The 14,205-nt window shown below is 40.4% G+C and overlaps 1 protein-coding gene across 2 annotated transcripts in view; it reads left to right on the top strand.

The window, feature by feature from the left end:
- SLC35F2 (solute carrier family 35 member F2) overlaps positions 1 to 12,735 on the top strand; it is a 41,409-nt gene extending 28,674 nt beyond the window's left edge. For both annotated transcript variants that reach the window (XM_083363074.1, XM_083363073.1), the window contains 4 exons: positions 5,226 to 5,382; positions 7,650 to 7,702; positions 8,656 to 8,810; positions 11,818 to 12,735. In XM_083363074.1, coding sequence (XP_083219200.1) covers positions 5,226 to 5,382; positions 7,650 to 7,702; positions 8,656 to 8,810; positions 11,818 to 12,063 — 611 coding nt within the window. In that variant the 3' untranslated portion in view covers positions 12,064 to 12,735. The remainder of the gene's footprint in view (positions 1 to 5,225; positions 5,383 to 7,649; positions 7,703 to 8,655; positions 8,811 to 11,817) is intronic.
- The last annotated feature ends 1,470 nt before the right edge of the window (positions 12,736 to 14,205 follow it).

Below are 14,205 nucleotides of genomic sequence, written 5' to 3'. Positions count from 1 at the left end.
AAAATTTTACTCCAAATTAACATTGTGCCTTTTACTTGCTCATCCAACATATCCTGTTCCAATAAATATTGATATATACTTTTTATCTCTTTTTCCTCTGTTCCTAATAAAATTTTATTAGGAACCTTTTTCAATGTTGATATAATTTGAAACGCACTAAATGAATGGTTGTAAGTCGAGGGCTGCCTGTATATGAACCCTGTGTCCTTAGAAGACGCTGACCCTCCCCAGTTTGAGCAAAAGATGGCTATTCCCTGGTCTTCCAGAGCTGCTGGAAAATGCTATCTTGCAGTCTTGTGAGGAGCAACTGTTTGGAGCACTTGTGGGTGATCTTAGAGTCCTCTTCTTATCTGGAGAGGAATTATGAAGAACCAGTCCACTGATGGGCTTTTCATTGTGGTGCAGTCCTTGAATCTGCTTTTAGCAGAGCCATCTTCAGTTTACAATTTCTTCCCTGGAAGCTGACCTACCTTTTAAATTTCATAGGGTTTTTTTTTCAAGTAGGAGATTCATATGCTAGATAAAATCATAAGTTCAATAAAGGCCAAAGTGCTGAAGTCTCTGGCTGCCGTAATGATAGGCAGTAGCCCAAAACATACCTCTTACCCTCTTACAATAGCAACAGAGTTCTCAGAAATTTTTCATTTGTTTAATTTCACTTATTTAAAAGACTATAACTCTGCCAGGAAAAACATCCCCCACCCCATAAAAATGTGCATTTCTGTTGAAAAGAACAATTTGGAGATTGAACAAAGTTCTCAGTAAGATCATGTTGCAGTAAAGCTTAATAAAACAAGGACTAAAAGTTTTGTCCTCAAAGTAAAATAAAATAACATCCATTTGGAAACTTTCTGAAAGGCAGTACCTGGTCCAGCTCTTATGGAGATTGATCTATTGATTTCTATGGAAAGTTAAATTAAGCCATTAATGTAAAATATAGGGAGAATGTGGGGAGGGAATCTAAGATTCTGGAAAGATGATGTGCGGTTTCTGCTGGGGTTCTGAAAATATCCAAGAGCAGGTAATTTGTTTGTTTTTCTACGGTATTATCTATCAAATAGAATCCATTATTCACAGTAGTTTGCCCAAATTCATGTTCGTTGCACTGAACACTATCTAACCATCTCATTCTCTGCCATCCACTTCTCCTGTTAAGTCGAGTGCGGCCGCGTGGACACAATAATGAGTCAGCATCGTACGTGATGTTGTTTATTGATAACATGATGGAAAAAGTGAAGCCCAACCCCCGGTTCCCCCATTTATGCTACTGAAGCCCCTGAAAATCAGCCAACCCGGTTGCTCTATTTTCCCGCCGGCCAGGTAACACCCAACCCGGTGTTGTACCTTTCCCGCTGGACAGGTTGACCAATCAGGCCAGCTGAGCGATGCCATCTGGTGTCAACTCCAGCCTGGCATCTCTCATACATAATATCTCCTTTTGCCTTCAGTCTTTCCCAACATCAGGATCTTCTTCAATGATTCCTCTCTTCTCACTAGTATTTCAGTTTCAGCTTCGATATCTGTGTCCTTCCGGAGAACAGTCAGGGTTGATTTCCTTTAGTGTTGACTGGTTTGATCTCCTTGCAATCCAAGGAACTCTCGAGAGTCTTCTCTGGCACCACACTTTGAAAGTAGAATTAGGATTAGGTGTCAAGTTTCAGAGCAAGAAAAGGTTTCTCATCTAGTAAGAGTAGGAAGGATTTGATTTCAAGAGAAAGCCAAACATGGAAACTTTTACCAAGTTGTTGAAAGCAGTTTTGCTGCACAAGCTCAGATTCTTTCGTGTGTGTGTGTGTGTGTGTGTGAAGTTGTGACCTGTGCATCAAAGAAATAGGGCTTATGTTGTGATGGCATAATACCGTCATCATTCTCCCACTGCCCCATTGCCTTGCCCTGCAGATGCCAATGGACCCAATTTTTTCTGAGAATGTTTCTTGACTTCAGGGTCAGAAATGACTAACAGGAAGTCCAAAACGTATGATGGTTACTTTAGTTAAACATGTGAATAAGTGTCTTCAAAAGAAACCATGAGAGCTTGGTGGCAAAGCTGAGGCAAAAAAAATAATTGTCCATAGAGGTCAGTTGCTGTATCGTTTTTATAATCTTTGTGGTTTTATGGTCTTTAGATGCTCACATCTAAAGTCCAAAGCTTCTGTAGAATTTAGTAGGGAAAGTTTAGGATTGGGGGGTACAGGGAGAGAGCGGGGAATAAAGAAAGTCAAGATGGTATCTTCAGTTGCATGTCTTTTTGTGTGCCTCACATGCACAATACACATACAAAAATAAATAAAATGCAAAGAGCGGGGCTTCAAACATGGTTGCGGCTGCCATTGTGATCTTTTTGATTTAATGCTGATTTCCAGGTTTGTTTCCTTGTTTTTATTATGCTGAGAAGAGGAAATCGAACAATACCTTGTTCATGATGGCTTCAGTCAGATAAAGATAGATAGTATAGACCAGGGGTCGGCAACCTAAAAAAGAAAAAGAGCCACTGGGAACCGGTTCCATCACAAATTAAAAAAAGAGGGAGCCGCGTGCGTGTGTCCATGCACGCGCATGCGCAAAAAGGTTTTTTGCGCATGCGCGCACGCACGCGGCTGCCATTTTTTTAAAAATGAGATGGAACCGGTTCCCGGTTGCCCGACGGCGACGGCCCGTCTGCAAAGCTGCCGCTTTCGGCAGCTTTGCAGACGGGCCGTGGCAGCTTCCTCAAAGAGCGGCGCCCCTGCCCATTCCGAGAGGTGCGCGCGCACCTCTCCGAACGACCGGAGGTGCGCGCGTACCTCTGCGCGAATGGGCAGCGGTGCCGCTCTTTGAGGAAGCTGCCGCGGCCCGTCTCAGCTTCCTCAAAAAGAGAGGCGCCCCTGCCCATTCCGAGAGGTGCGCGCGCACCTCTCCGAACGACCGGAGTTGCGCGCGCACCTCCCCAAACCTTTGGGGAGGTGCGCGCGTACCTCCGTGCGAAGGGGCAGCGGCGCCGCTCTTTGAGGAAGCTGCCGCGGCCCGTCTCTGAAGCTGCCGAAAGCGGCAGCTTAGCAGACGGGCCGCGGCAGCTTGCTTCCTCAAAGAGTGGCGCCCCTGCCCCTTCGCGCGGAGGTACGCGCGCACCTCCCCAAAGGTTTGGGGAGGTGCGCGCGCAACTCCGGTCGTTCGGAGAGGTGCGCGCGCACCTCTCGGAATGGGCAGGGGCGCCGCTCTTTGAAGAAGCTGCCGCGGCCCGTCTGCTAAGCTGCCGCTTTCGGCAGCTTCAGAGACGGGCCGCGGCAGCTTCCTCAAAGAGCGGCACCGCTGCCCCTTCGCGCGGAGGTACGCGCGCACCTCCCCAAAGGTTTGGGGAGGTGCGCGCGCAACTCCGGTTGTTCGGAGAGGTGCGCGCGCACCTCTCGGAATGGGCAGGGGCGCCGCTCTTTGAGGAAGCTGCCGCGGCCCGTCTGCTAAGCTGCCGCTTTCGGCAGCTTCAGAGACGGGCCGCGGCAGCTTCCTCAAAGAGCGGCACCGCTGCCCATTCGCGCGGAGGTACGCGCGCACCTCTCCAAAGGTTTGGGGAGGTGCGCGCGCACCTCCGCCCATTCGGGGAGGTGCGCGTGCACCTCTCCAAACGGGCGGTGCCACTCTCCATTTGGAGAGGTGCGCGCGCACCACTGCCCGTTGGAAGAGGTGCGCGCGCACTGGGCGGCTGGGAGCCGCAAGAGACGGCTCAAAGAGCCGCATGCGGCTCCGGAGCCGCAGGTTGCCGACCTGTGGTATAGACATTACAGGCTACTTGTTGTACAATTAGTTTTGTACAATTAAAGGCAAAAGGTTTTTGATACCTGAATTGAATTCTTTAATTCAGAAGATTGAATTCAGCATTGAGCTGAATTTTTCAATAACTATAGGTAAGTTCCTCTTTTACTAAACACTTTCCAACAATCATGGGAAACAGTACAGTTCATATGGAGTCAAAATATTGGATATCTAAATACCGGTAGTATTATTTTTCTGTTTTTTTGTGGGGTTTTTTTCCCCAAAAGTTCATTTTTTTCTGATTTTAAATTGTTTTTAAACAAAATTTAAAAGGCTTACTTTATTATATTTTGTTTAGGATTTGTATGACCGTTCAAGTAATTTTCCAAACTAATCTTCTTAGAAGAGTCTGTATTTTCTTCTGCTATTAATTTGAAATATTTTGAATACTGTTTCTTATGGATCTTTATGGTCATTAACTGTTATTTTCTCATAAACCTTGACTTAAGGGTACTCTCATTGCTTTCCAACTAGCTGTTTTTTATATCGTTCTGGCGCATTCTTTCCTTCCATGATATAAGGAACCTATCTGTACATAAATATTGGAATCTGAATACCTTCAGAGTTTACAGATAGAAGAATTTGCCTGTATAAAAATGACAACACAGGAAAGAAATTTGAAGTGAAATTAAAAGCTTTCAACTTGCCTCTCCAGCCTCCTGATATACTCAGAATCACATATAAAAAGATATATCAGATATATTAAGTAAAGTCTTTTCAAGTTAAGATCCTTGCTGGGTGACTTCTAATAAATAGTATGGAAATACTGTCATTATTTTATCCTGGAATAATGAAGATTTCCTGATTTTCTCCCAGACCTGTTCTCCAGGTCTGATTTTGCTTAGCTTTTTCAGGACAGTCATGATCATTTATTTGGGTGGTATACTTTAAAAAGAAGGCAAATCTAAGAAAATGTTCTAAATCCCACCTACTGTATGTTTGAAGCTAGTCAACGTAAATCAAAACTGGGTTTTGATTCAATATTTATTGTATAGGGTGAAAGAAGGGACGCAGTGGGTTAGGACACTGAGCTTGTCGATCAGAAGGTCGGCAGTTTGGTGGGTCGAATCCCAAGTGCCGCGTAACAGAGTGAGGACCTGTTACTCGTCCCAGCTTCTGCCAACCTAGCAGTTCGAAAGCATGTAAAAATGCAAGTAGAAAAATAGGGACCACTCCGGTGGGAAGGTAACAGCGTTCCGTGCACCTTTGGCGTCTAGTCATGCCGGCCACATGACCACAGAGACGTCCACGGAGATGAGCACCGGCCCCTAGAGTCAGAAACGACTAGCATGCATGTGCAGGGGAACCTTTACCTTTACTTTTAGGGAGAAAGAAGACAGCTTCTCATAAACATTTTAATATTGGAAATATTACTAATCATCATTTTAACTTTATCATTCAAATTCCCTCCAATGTTGTTGTCCCTGTTTTCTGTGCAGGAAGCGACGTGGTGATTGGAGACGTCTTAGTCCTCCTCGGCGCTTCATTATATGCCATTTCGAATGTGAGTGAGGAATACATTGTGAAAAATCTGAGCAGAATGGAGTTTCTAGGAATGGTGGGCTTGTTTGGGACTGTTATCAGCGGTCTGCAGCTGTAAGGATCTACTATATGTATTTTAATTGTAATTAAGAAAACCATCCACAGCACAGAATGGTTTCTCTCTGTGTATTGGTGGGTGTAATTTATTAATCCATTGTCAACATTGTAATTAACCTTTGTGGGTGTTTGAGCATCTGTAGGCCTGCAAGGGTGTGACCGGACAGATCTTCATATTTCTTGACCTGGCCCACCAAGCTTTCTTACACTTATTTACTTCTCCCCAACTTTTTGTATCTTTTCATCTGTGTATCTCTTACCTTCTATAGTAAACAGGATATAAGGTTAACAGGGGAAACTCAGATTTCTGAAGTTAACTTTTGATTTACTTGCCTGATCTAATATGCACAATTTATACATAGCCTGAATTCAGCATTCACCAGCTTATGGGCCGATTGTGCAGCCAGATGGACTGTCAGGTCCAACCAATGGTCGCTCATGCAAATAATCTCTTTGACATTCATAGAATTAGTCATGGAATTAAAGATTCTATGAGATTAACCATTAGTGGGTTCAGATCCTGACTTTCTGCAATCATTGCTACAGACTGTTTATCTTTTACAGTTTCGGCAAGCGGAAATTCAACTGTTCTTCTCATTCGTTCATTTCTATGTTTGCTTATTTACTTTAGAATTTGTAAGGCACCCATGTTGGTCCTTTGAATTTCCAACTCTTGTTTGTAATTACATAGTTAAAACAGTCTTTCTGAATGATTTGAAACAGTTTTTCCCATGTTTCTTGCCACCTGGGCTGAGTTACTGTTTATAAAATAAACTACTAAGGACTTACCTTGTGCCTTTTCATGTATACTCTTACTTTCATTACTTTCCCTGCCTCTTCACCAATTTTTCCAGTGTACAAAAATACGGATGATCAGAGCAGCACAGTTTCACAAGTGTTCTGTTGTCTATAGTTTTGTACTCCATACTGACTTAGTTGATTATGTGAACTAGACCAAAAAAAACCTGAAGCTGTGAGTTAGTTGCTGGCACAGTGTGCTTCATACAGTTTCTTAAAGTAATACTTCATATTAATAGCAAGCTGATTTTCTAGGTGTGGTTCTTACATAATTGAAATAGTTCAAGGGAGGTCAGGCAACAAACCTCCATATTACTAGTAAGACAACACACTTCGTATCAAAGGCCATTTAGAAGAGGGAAAAATGGTTAAAGAATAAATATGCTTCTTTAGCTTATTTATAAATGCTGATTAACTTTGAGAAAAGGAAGTCAAAGGAATATTAAATAAGCATGTTTTTGATTTCCATTTTAATCCTCTCATCCTCTCCTGATTGAATTCTTGATTGACTGAGCAACTAAATACGTTTTCAGTTAGTAAGCTTCTTTTCCATTATGATGTACTGTGAGTACTGTACCTATTTTTTGATATGCCGAATGTTGAGATATGGACTTGTGCACTTGAATGCAATAAAACCATTTTTTTATTTTATTATTATTACATTTATATCCCGCCCTTCTCCGAAGACTCAGGGCGGCTTACAAGCTTAGCAGTAGCCTTCATTCTATGTATATGCCTGCTTGTTAGGGCTTTCACACACACCCCAAGTGGCATTATTACAAAGTCAGCTTATTGCCCCCAACAATCTGGGTCCTCATTTTACCTACCTCGGAAGGATGGAAGGCTGAGTCAACCTTGAGCCTGGTGGGATGCGAACCTGCACTAATTGCAGGCAGCTGGTGTTACTTAAGGAGGCATCAGCCCACTGCTCCACCAAGGCTCTATTTTATAGTTTTTTTATTTGAACTTTGGAAAGTTCTGGGTTGTTTTTTTTTTAAAAAAAAATGCTCTTAACTTGCTTGTTACAATTTACAACTCGTCAAAAAATATTTATGTGCTTTCTAATACAATATATATTTAATATATCATCATCATCTGTATGCTACCTCCCAACGCTCTGTTGTACAATGGAACTATTTTAAGGGAATTTAGTTTACAAAGTGAGCTCATTTCTCCAAAAGTTTATCCTGTTATAAATCTGTTCTTCTTTAAGGAGCAAGAAAATGTTTTTCTGTGTATGGATCTCAAAGCTATAATTCTATACATTCTGACTTGAGATGGAATCCACAAAACTCTGTGGGACTAACTTTTAAATAAAAGTTAATTTGTTGTAAGATGATTTGTCTATTAATTTATCTATTACTTGTTATTTTATTCTAGACTCTAGAAACAATAGCCTCTCGTTTTAATGAGCATTTCTTTTCTGTTTTTATTTTTTCTCCTCCTCTTTTCCCCTGCCATTTTAGAGCTATTGTGGAACACAGAGACATAGCTAATATTCAGTGGAACTGGAAAATTGGTATGTATGTGTGTTGTACAACACAGGGACAAATAAACTGAATTGCTTTGCGGGCTACTTTTATTATTTTACCTAGTGAACTAAAATAAATAACCATGTGGGGAAAGAAAGGGTTTCTGCAATACTAGTTAAAAGTTTAAAGAAAAATGCATAAAATCCAGACATTCTGCTTGCATTGAATATAAAGGATCAGTACAAATAAACTTACAAATAAATTTAGGGACGCGGTGGCTCAGTGGGTTAGGACGCTGAGCTTGTCGATCAGAAGGTCGGCAGTTTGGCGGGTCGAATCCCCAGTGCCGCGTAGCAGAGTGAGCGCCTGCTACTCGTCCCAACCTTCTGCCCACCTAGCAGTTCGAAAGCACGTAAAAATGCAAGTAGAAAAATAGGGACCACTACGGTGGGAAGGTAACAGCGTTCCGTGCGCCTTTGGCGTCTAGTCATGCCGGCCACATGACCACGGAGACGTCCTCGGACAAGCGCTGGCTCTTCGGCTTTGAAACGGAGATGAGCACCGACCCCTAGAGTCGGAAACGACTAGCACGCATGTGCGGGGGAACCTTTACCTTTACCTTACAAATAAACTTAATCTTCCTTGCATAATAAATATATAATGAAAGCCACTGTGTACATGTCTTCATTTTGCTGTCATCTCCATTTGCTATAGACGTCTATGGATATGACGTTAATAAGTTAGTGTTTAGTTTAGCAGTCTTGAATTCCCATCTATTGTTTGGCTATGTTCACTGCCATCCAGGAAGACCAGCAACTAGGGATGGGGAATACTGTTGTCTCTCACTTGTTTTGGGAGAATCTGGGAATAGAGAATCTGAAAAAAGTATTACCGGTGGGGAAAAAGCAATTTCTGAATATTAGTGTATGCCCTTGCCACACTTTTATATATTCTTGACATTCAGTCTCTGAACTGAAAAGTTGTTGCTTTTTTCCCCCAGCCTTGCTCTTCTTGGCTTTTGCCTTGTGCATGTTCGGGCTGTACAGTTTCATGCCGATCGTGATTAGAGTGACAAGTGCCACCTCCGTCAACTTGGGCATCCTGACAGCTGATCTGTACAGTCTTTTTTTTGGACTTTTCCTATTTGGCTACAAGGTGAGTGAGATTTGGATCCTGGTAACTGAGCACATTCAAGTATGATTGGAATAAGGAATTAAAGCATCAGCAGTTTTGCAACCTTTTAATAACTAACTAATTTATTGTAGTGTTAATGTTTGTTGTTTAGAATTCACGTTTATTACAGCAGATGTTTTTGTAGACTACAGTCTACGTCACAAAAAAAATTAAAAGAGTGTCTGCAGACACATTGTTCTTTGAGAGAATAGGACGTTAGCCACCTTTCCTGGTAATGCAACTTTGACTGCCAAGTGTCTGATCCTACAGGAATAAAAAAAGGTTCCCTATCATTTTAACTCTGATTTGTTGACTTACCGTGATCTTGATTATACTTTGCACTAAGTCAAAACCACAATTCCAAACCACGTGTCATACTCAGCTAAAAGGAAGCTAAACATTTTTGTGAATTAGTTCAAATGTATGAACACAAGTAGTGTCGTGTTTCCCTAAAAGTTGGAAACCTGAAAGCACCATGAATTCTGAGATCTGTGGTGCCACCGCATTGAGAGAATAGCAATTTGGAAAAGTCAGGGCACATATTACCATAATATTACCATATTACCAGCCCTCTGTAAGCTCCCCAGAGTTAACAACCCTATAGTCTGACTAAGACCTTGAAAGTTTACTCTGGTTTATTTGGTGAAACTCTGTTGGCTTGTGCAAGTCTCCATCACACAATGTTTTAGAGTGATAAACCAGCATTATCTACTGCATTTGGATAACGGATTTGCTGAAATACCTGTGAGGGGATGAGATGAATCTTGAGCTTCTTTTAAGAAGTTTAGATTTATGACTCCAAAAGGTCATTTTTCCTAGCAAAACTGCTGTCTCAGATTTTTGGCCTAGAGCTGGCTTCAGACCTGAAAGAGTAGTTTCTTTTGGTTTTTAAAGCTCTTTGTTTTCCGTATAGATCACCTTTTTACTTCTGAATGGATTTCCAAGTTATGTATATCTGACAAGTACATCTTTATCCCATGACGTTGCCCTCTGGGTGTTTTACAATATTGAGGGTTGAGTTAGGCAAGGTTAGGAAGTGATTCACATACAGCTTTTGTTCCCATTCATAAGGTCCATAGTTCAGTCACATCTATTTCACCTTTAACAGAACAATAGGAAATAAGCGTGGGTGGCAGTTTAGGAGAAGCAACTGAGTTGGAATATATAATGTGGAGCTGGAACGAAGCTACCTTCAAAAGAGAACCTTTATTGCACTAACTCTTGTTGATTAAAGATTACTTAAGCTTTTCAGCTTACTCAGGATTCTTAACAGGTTCTTTTCTCAGAAGAAGAATTATATTTAACCAACTAATTACATTTTTCTTAAGACAGCCAGAGTTTTCCACACCTCAGAGCAATTCATTCAAATATGCTCAGGCCAATGTTTAATTGGCTAAAGCTTTATTTGTGATTGGATTTAAAGACTTCTAAATATTTGCAGCAGGTATCCATGATGACTTGGACACCAAAGGACACACTTTGTTTTTGAATGATGTGCCAGGAATCAGGGCAGAAAAGTAAACTTGGTTTCATTTCATTTATACTTAAACAGAAATATAACTCGTTATAGTTAGTATAATTACTGTCCAATTACAGCAGATGATGGTATCTTTGCTGATCTTGAAAAAACTGATCAAATTGGATCTAGTTAATATTTGGATAGGAAACACTGGGAATCTCTGGGCTATAAACCTGACTTGGAGGTTAGGAAAACATCTCAGAAGAAGACAGTGGCAACCTTGTTTCATTTGGTTGCCAAGAAAACAGCAGAGACATGTTAATATAGGTCTGTAGAGCACTAACAAGGTTTTAGGAAGACTTAGGGGGACCCATGTGGTCAACTGTTGACTAAAAGCAGCAAATCATGCCTATAACTTTTAGTGACAGAGATCAGAGAATCTCCATGGGAATGGGTCTTCAGCTTCCCTTCCCCAAGTCGAAGGTAAAAATAAATAAATACATGCCTATTCTATAAATTTCCTTGTCTACCAGCAGCAATTAAAATATCACGTGGAAGCAAAAGTGCTCATAATTTGTCTCCTGATTTGGATGACTGCCAAATTGGAGTGTTATAAAACATTTTGAGATAGAGTCTCACCTTTGCATATGGCTTTGGTGCCTTGAATAAAAGCTATTTCCTCATGTATGGAGCCCTAGTACATTATTTTACTAATGATAGATAGCTTGGAGCTGCTTATGGGTTCTTCTAGAATTTCTGGCAAGTAGATCATCTACCTTTAGTCTGGGGACTGAAAGAGCTTCAGAGCTTTTCATGCTTTTCTGATCTTCTGCATTCAAATCTTATAGATAGATACATTTCAGTTTACCTACCAAAATCAAAGGTGAAAGCTCAAGATGGATACCAATGGCTACCAGCATAAATCTGCTCCTGTAACTAAATCATATCTTCGGTTTTGAAGAAACGTTGAAGCTAATGCTAGACCTAAGACTTATTTTCTTCTGTTGTTTGTTTGTCCAATTGTTTGAATCAACAATGGGAGGGAAGGTTAGAAGCAAAGCTGGCTAAGTAGAGCAAAAGTGACGTGAGATTGGGGCAAAGCCTAGAATTAAACCTCCCTCTCCCAACTTCTCAATCGGTCCATCAAATAGCACAGGTCTTGAGTTAACCCTGTAATTCATCCATATATAATTGAAAGAATTTGATACAGTAAATCCTCTGTCATTTCAGTAAAGCCTTTGCTGTTAAAAAAGCCACAAAATGCATAGACATCTAGTATAAACTATGTTGATGTGGTCTGTATCATGTTATTATATAAATGACACAAATAGAGGGTTATTTGTATCATCATATAATTGATGCAAATTGTATCATTTATATCATTTATGCACTGATGTCATAATGCGTATAATATCCCTCACTCCTCTGGATGCCCATTTTTAGGGTAGATGGATTTTATGGTTATCCATATTTGTATGGAAGAGACTATTCATCTCTATACTTCTCTTTCTCTCTTTTTATGTTGATCAGTTTTCCGTGCTGTATCTCTTATCCTTTGTGGTCATCATGATTGGCTTCATCATGTATTGCTCCACCCCAACCCGTACTGCAGAGGTTCCCTCAACCACCTTGCCAATGGCAGATAGTACTGGATTTGACAACCTTGCTTTAAAAATTGAGGAGAACCACCTGGATTCCACTGACACTTTGACAACACAGTGCAACAAAGACAACAGCCAGGCAGAAGACACAACTACAAAATTAACAGCCTTGTGAAATATGAAATTTCAGCTGCTGGAGTTGCTCTGGAGAAATCAGAAAGCACCAGATGACACTATGTTATGGTGGACAAACTGGAGAAAGGCCAATTATGGAATTTGTACTCATGACAAAGTCTGGAAATGTAACACCAAAACAAGGAGGGCTAGATCCTTACTTGGAACACTGATATTAATTCTTGTTTATTGAAGATTATTCTTAGAGCTGACAAGTGAATAGCAAAGTAGATACTAGACTGTCTTTCTATCAAAGAAAGCCAGATTATACTCAGAATAATCATATGCCTTATTTTGAGTAATTTCTTATGTGATTTCAAACTTATACATGGCCAATGAGGTTAGCAAAAAGAAAATGGAAAGATGGAAAACAAGAAAGAAAAACAAAACATAAAATCAGATGGCAGCTAGCAACAGAGAGACTCGGAACACAGATCAAGGTTAGTGAAGGATCCTTATCTCCCAGATTGCTAAACCATGAGGAATGAGAAATCTTGCATTTTGAAAGTGTGAATCCTGTAAGAGACTCTCATCTTTATCTAGTTAACATGCAGAGACATGCACAAACACACTTGAAGTGTACCTGTTCTGCAACCAAACAAGATATTTTATTTTTTGCAGAAGATAATCTATGTGTAGATCAATTTCTTTGAAAATATAAAGATACTGTTAACAACAAGTGGTTTCCCAAATTGTATGAATGCATATATATATACATATATGTATATATGTATATGTATATATATATATATATATATATATATATATATATATATATATATATATATGTATATGTGTGTGTGTGTGTATATATATATATGTGTGTGTGTGTGTGTGTGTATATATATATATATATATATATATATATATATATATATATATATATATATATATATATATATATATATATATATATGACAAATGCTTGTTAACTATTTTTAGATTACCTTGCTAGTGACAGCTCATATTTGTGTAAATTTTAAATTGCTAACAAAGAATTAAGGGAGACTGATATGCATTTCAAACTTATTAGTTTTCATCAGTCAGCCATACCCTTCCGAGATTCCAACCTGGGCTGATTACACATTAGGCAGTTGTTTTCACCTCTAAGCCACAGGATCTCTCTCGCTTTGTTAGCTGAGAAGCAAGGGGAGATATATGACAAATGCTTGTTAACTATTTTTAGATTACCTTGCTAGACCCCAAACATGGGACAAATCTTTATTTCCTGTGTCAGCCTATCCTGAAGGCCATCGACAGGCAGTAGTCACACCGGTGACTACACACACACACACACACACACACACATACACACACACACACACAGAGAGAGAGAGAGAGAGAGAGAGAGAGAGAGAGAGAGAAGGGAGATATTTGTCACCTTGCTAAAGTATAGTTGCTGAATTATACCTCCCAGCATCTTTCACCTTTGACCACACTAGTTGGACTTGCTGACAGTTGCAACTTCTGAAGGGGCATAAGTTCTCCCACTCCTGATACGAGCAGAATAATATGGGAACTCTTGGTTACTGTTCCAAATTTGCTTCTGTAGCAGCTCCAAGGAGACAATTTGAGTGCTCTTGATGAAGTAGAAGTAGGGGGTATGAGCTTAATCCTACTTGTTGTATATTCCTTGAAAAGAGTGATGAGAAACATAGCTGATGTTTTTTATGCCATTTAAATAATAATGTGATGACACTTCCAAGAATTATTGTCCCACCTCTGGGAACAGAAAACAAAGAATCAAGTCTTATTTAAAAGTGGCTTGGAGGAAAAACAAGGACTAAGTTCTCTCATTGTCCCCTGGGCATTTTTGTCTTTTTGAAACACAAGGTACTTGAAAAATTCTAGAGAATTGTTCACAGTGGGTCTCGGTACTTAAAGGTAAAGGTAAAGCTTTCCCCATTTCTGACTCTAGGGGGTGGTGCTCATCTCCGTTTTTTAGTTGAGGGAGCCGGCGTCATCTGAAGACATTTCCATGATCATGTGGCCAGTATCACTATACGCCAAGGCATACGGAGCACTTTTTCCTTCCCACCGAACTGGTATCTATTTATCTACTCACATTTGCATGCTTTTGAACTGCTAGGCGGACAAAAGTTGAAGGAAGAAGGGGAGCTCACCCCATCCCCCGACATTCAGA

The sequence above is a fragment of the Vipera ursinii genome, assembly GCF_947247035.1.
Source record: "Vipera ursinii genome assembly, chromosome: 4".
Taxonomy (NCBI): Eukaryota; Metazoa; Chordata; class Lepidosauria; order Squamata; family Viperidae; genus Vipera; species Vipera ursinii.
This window is presented reverse-complemented; position numbering and strand designations above follow the sequence as displayed.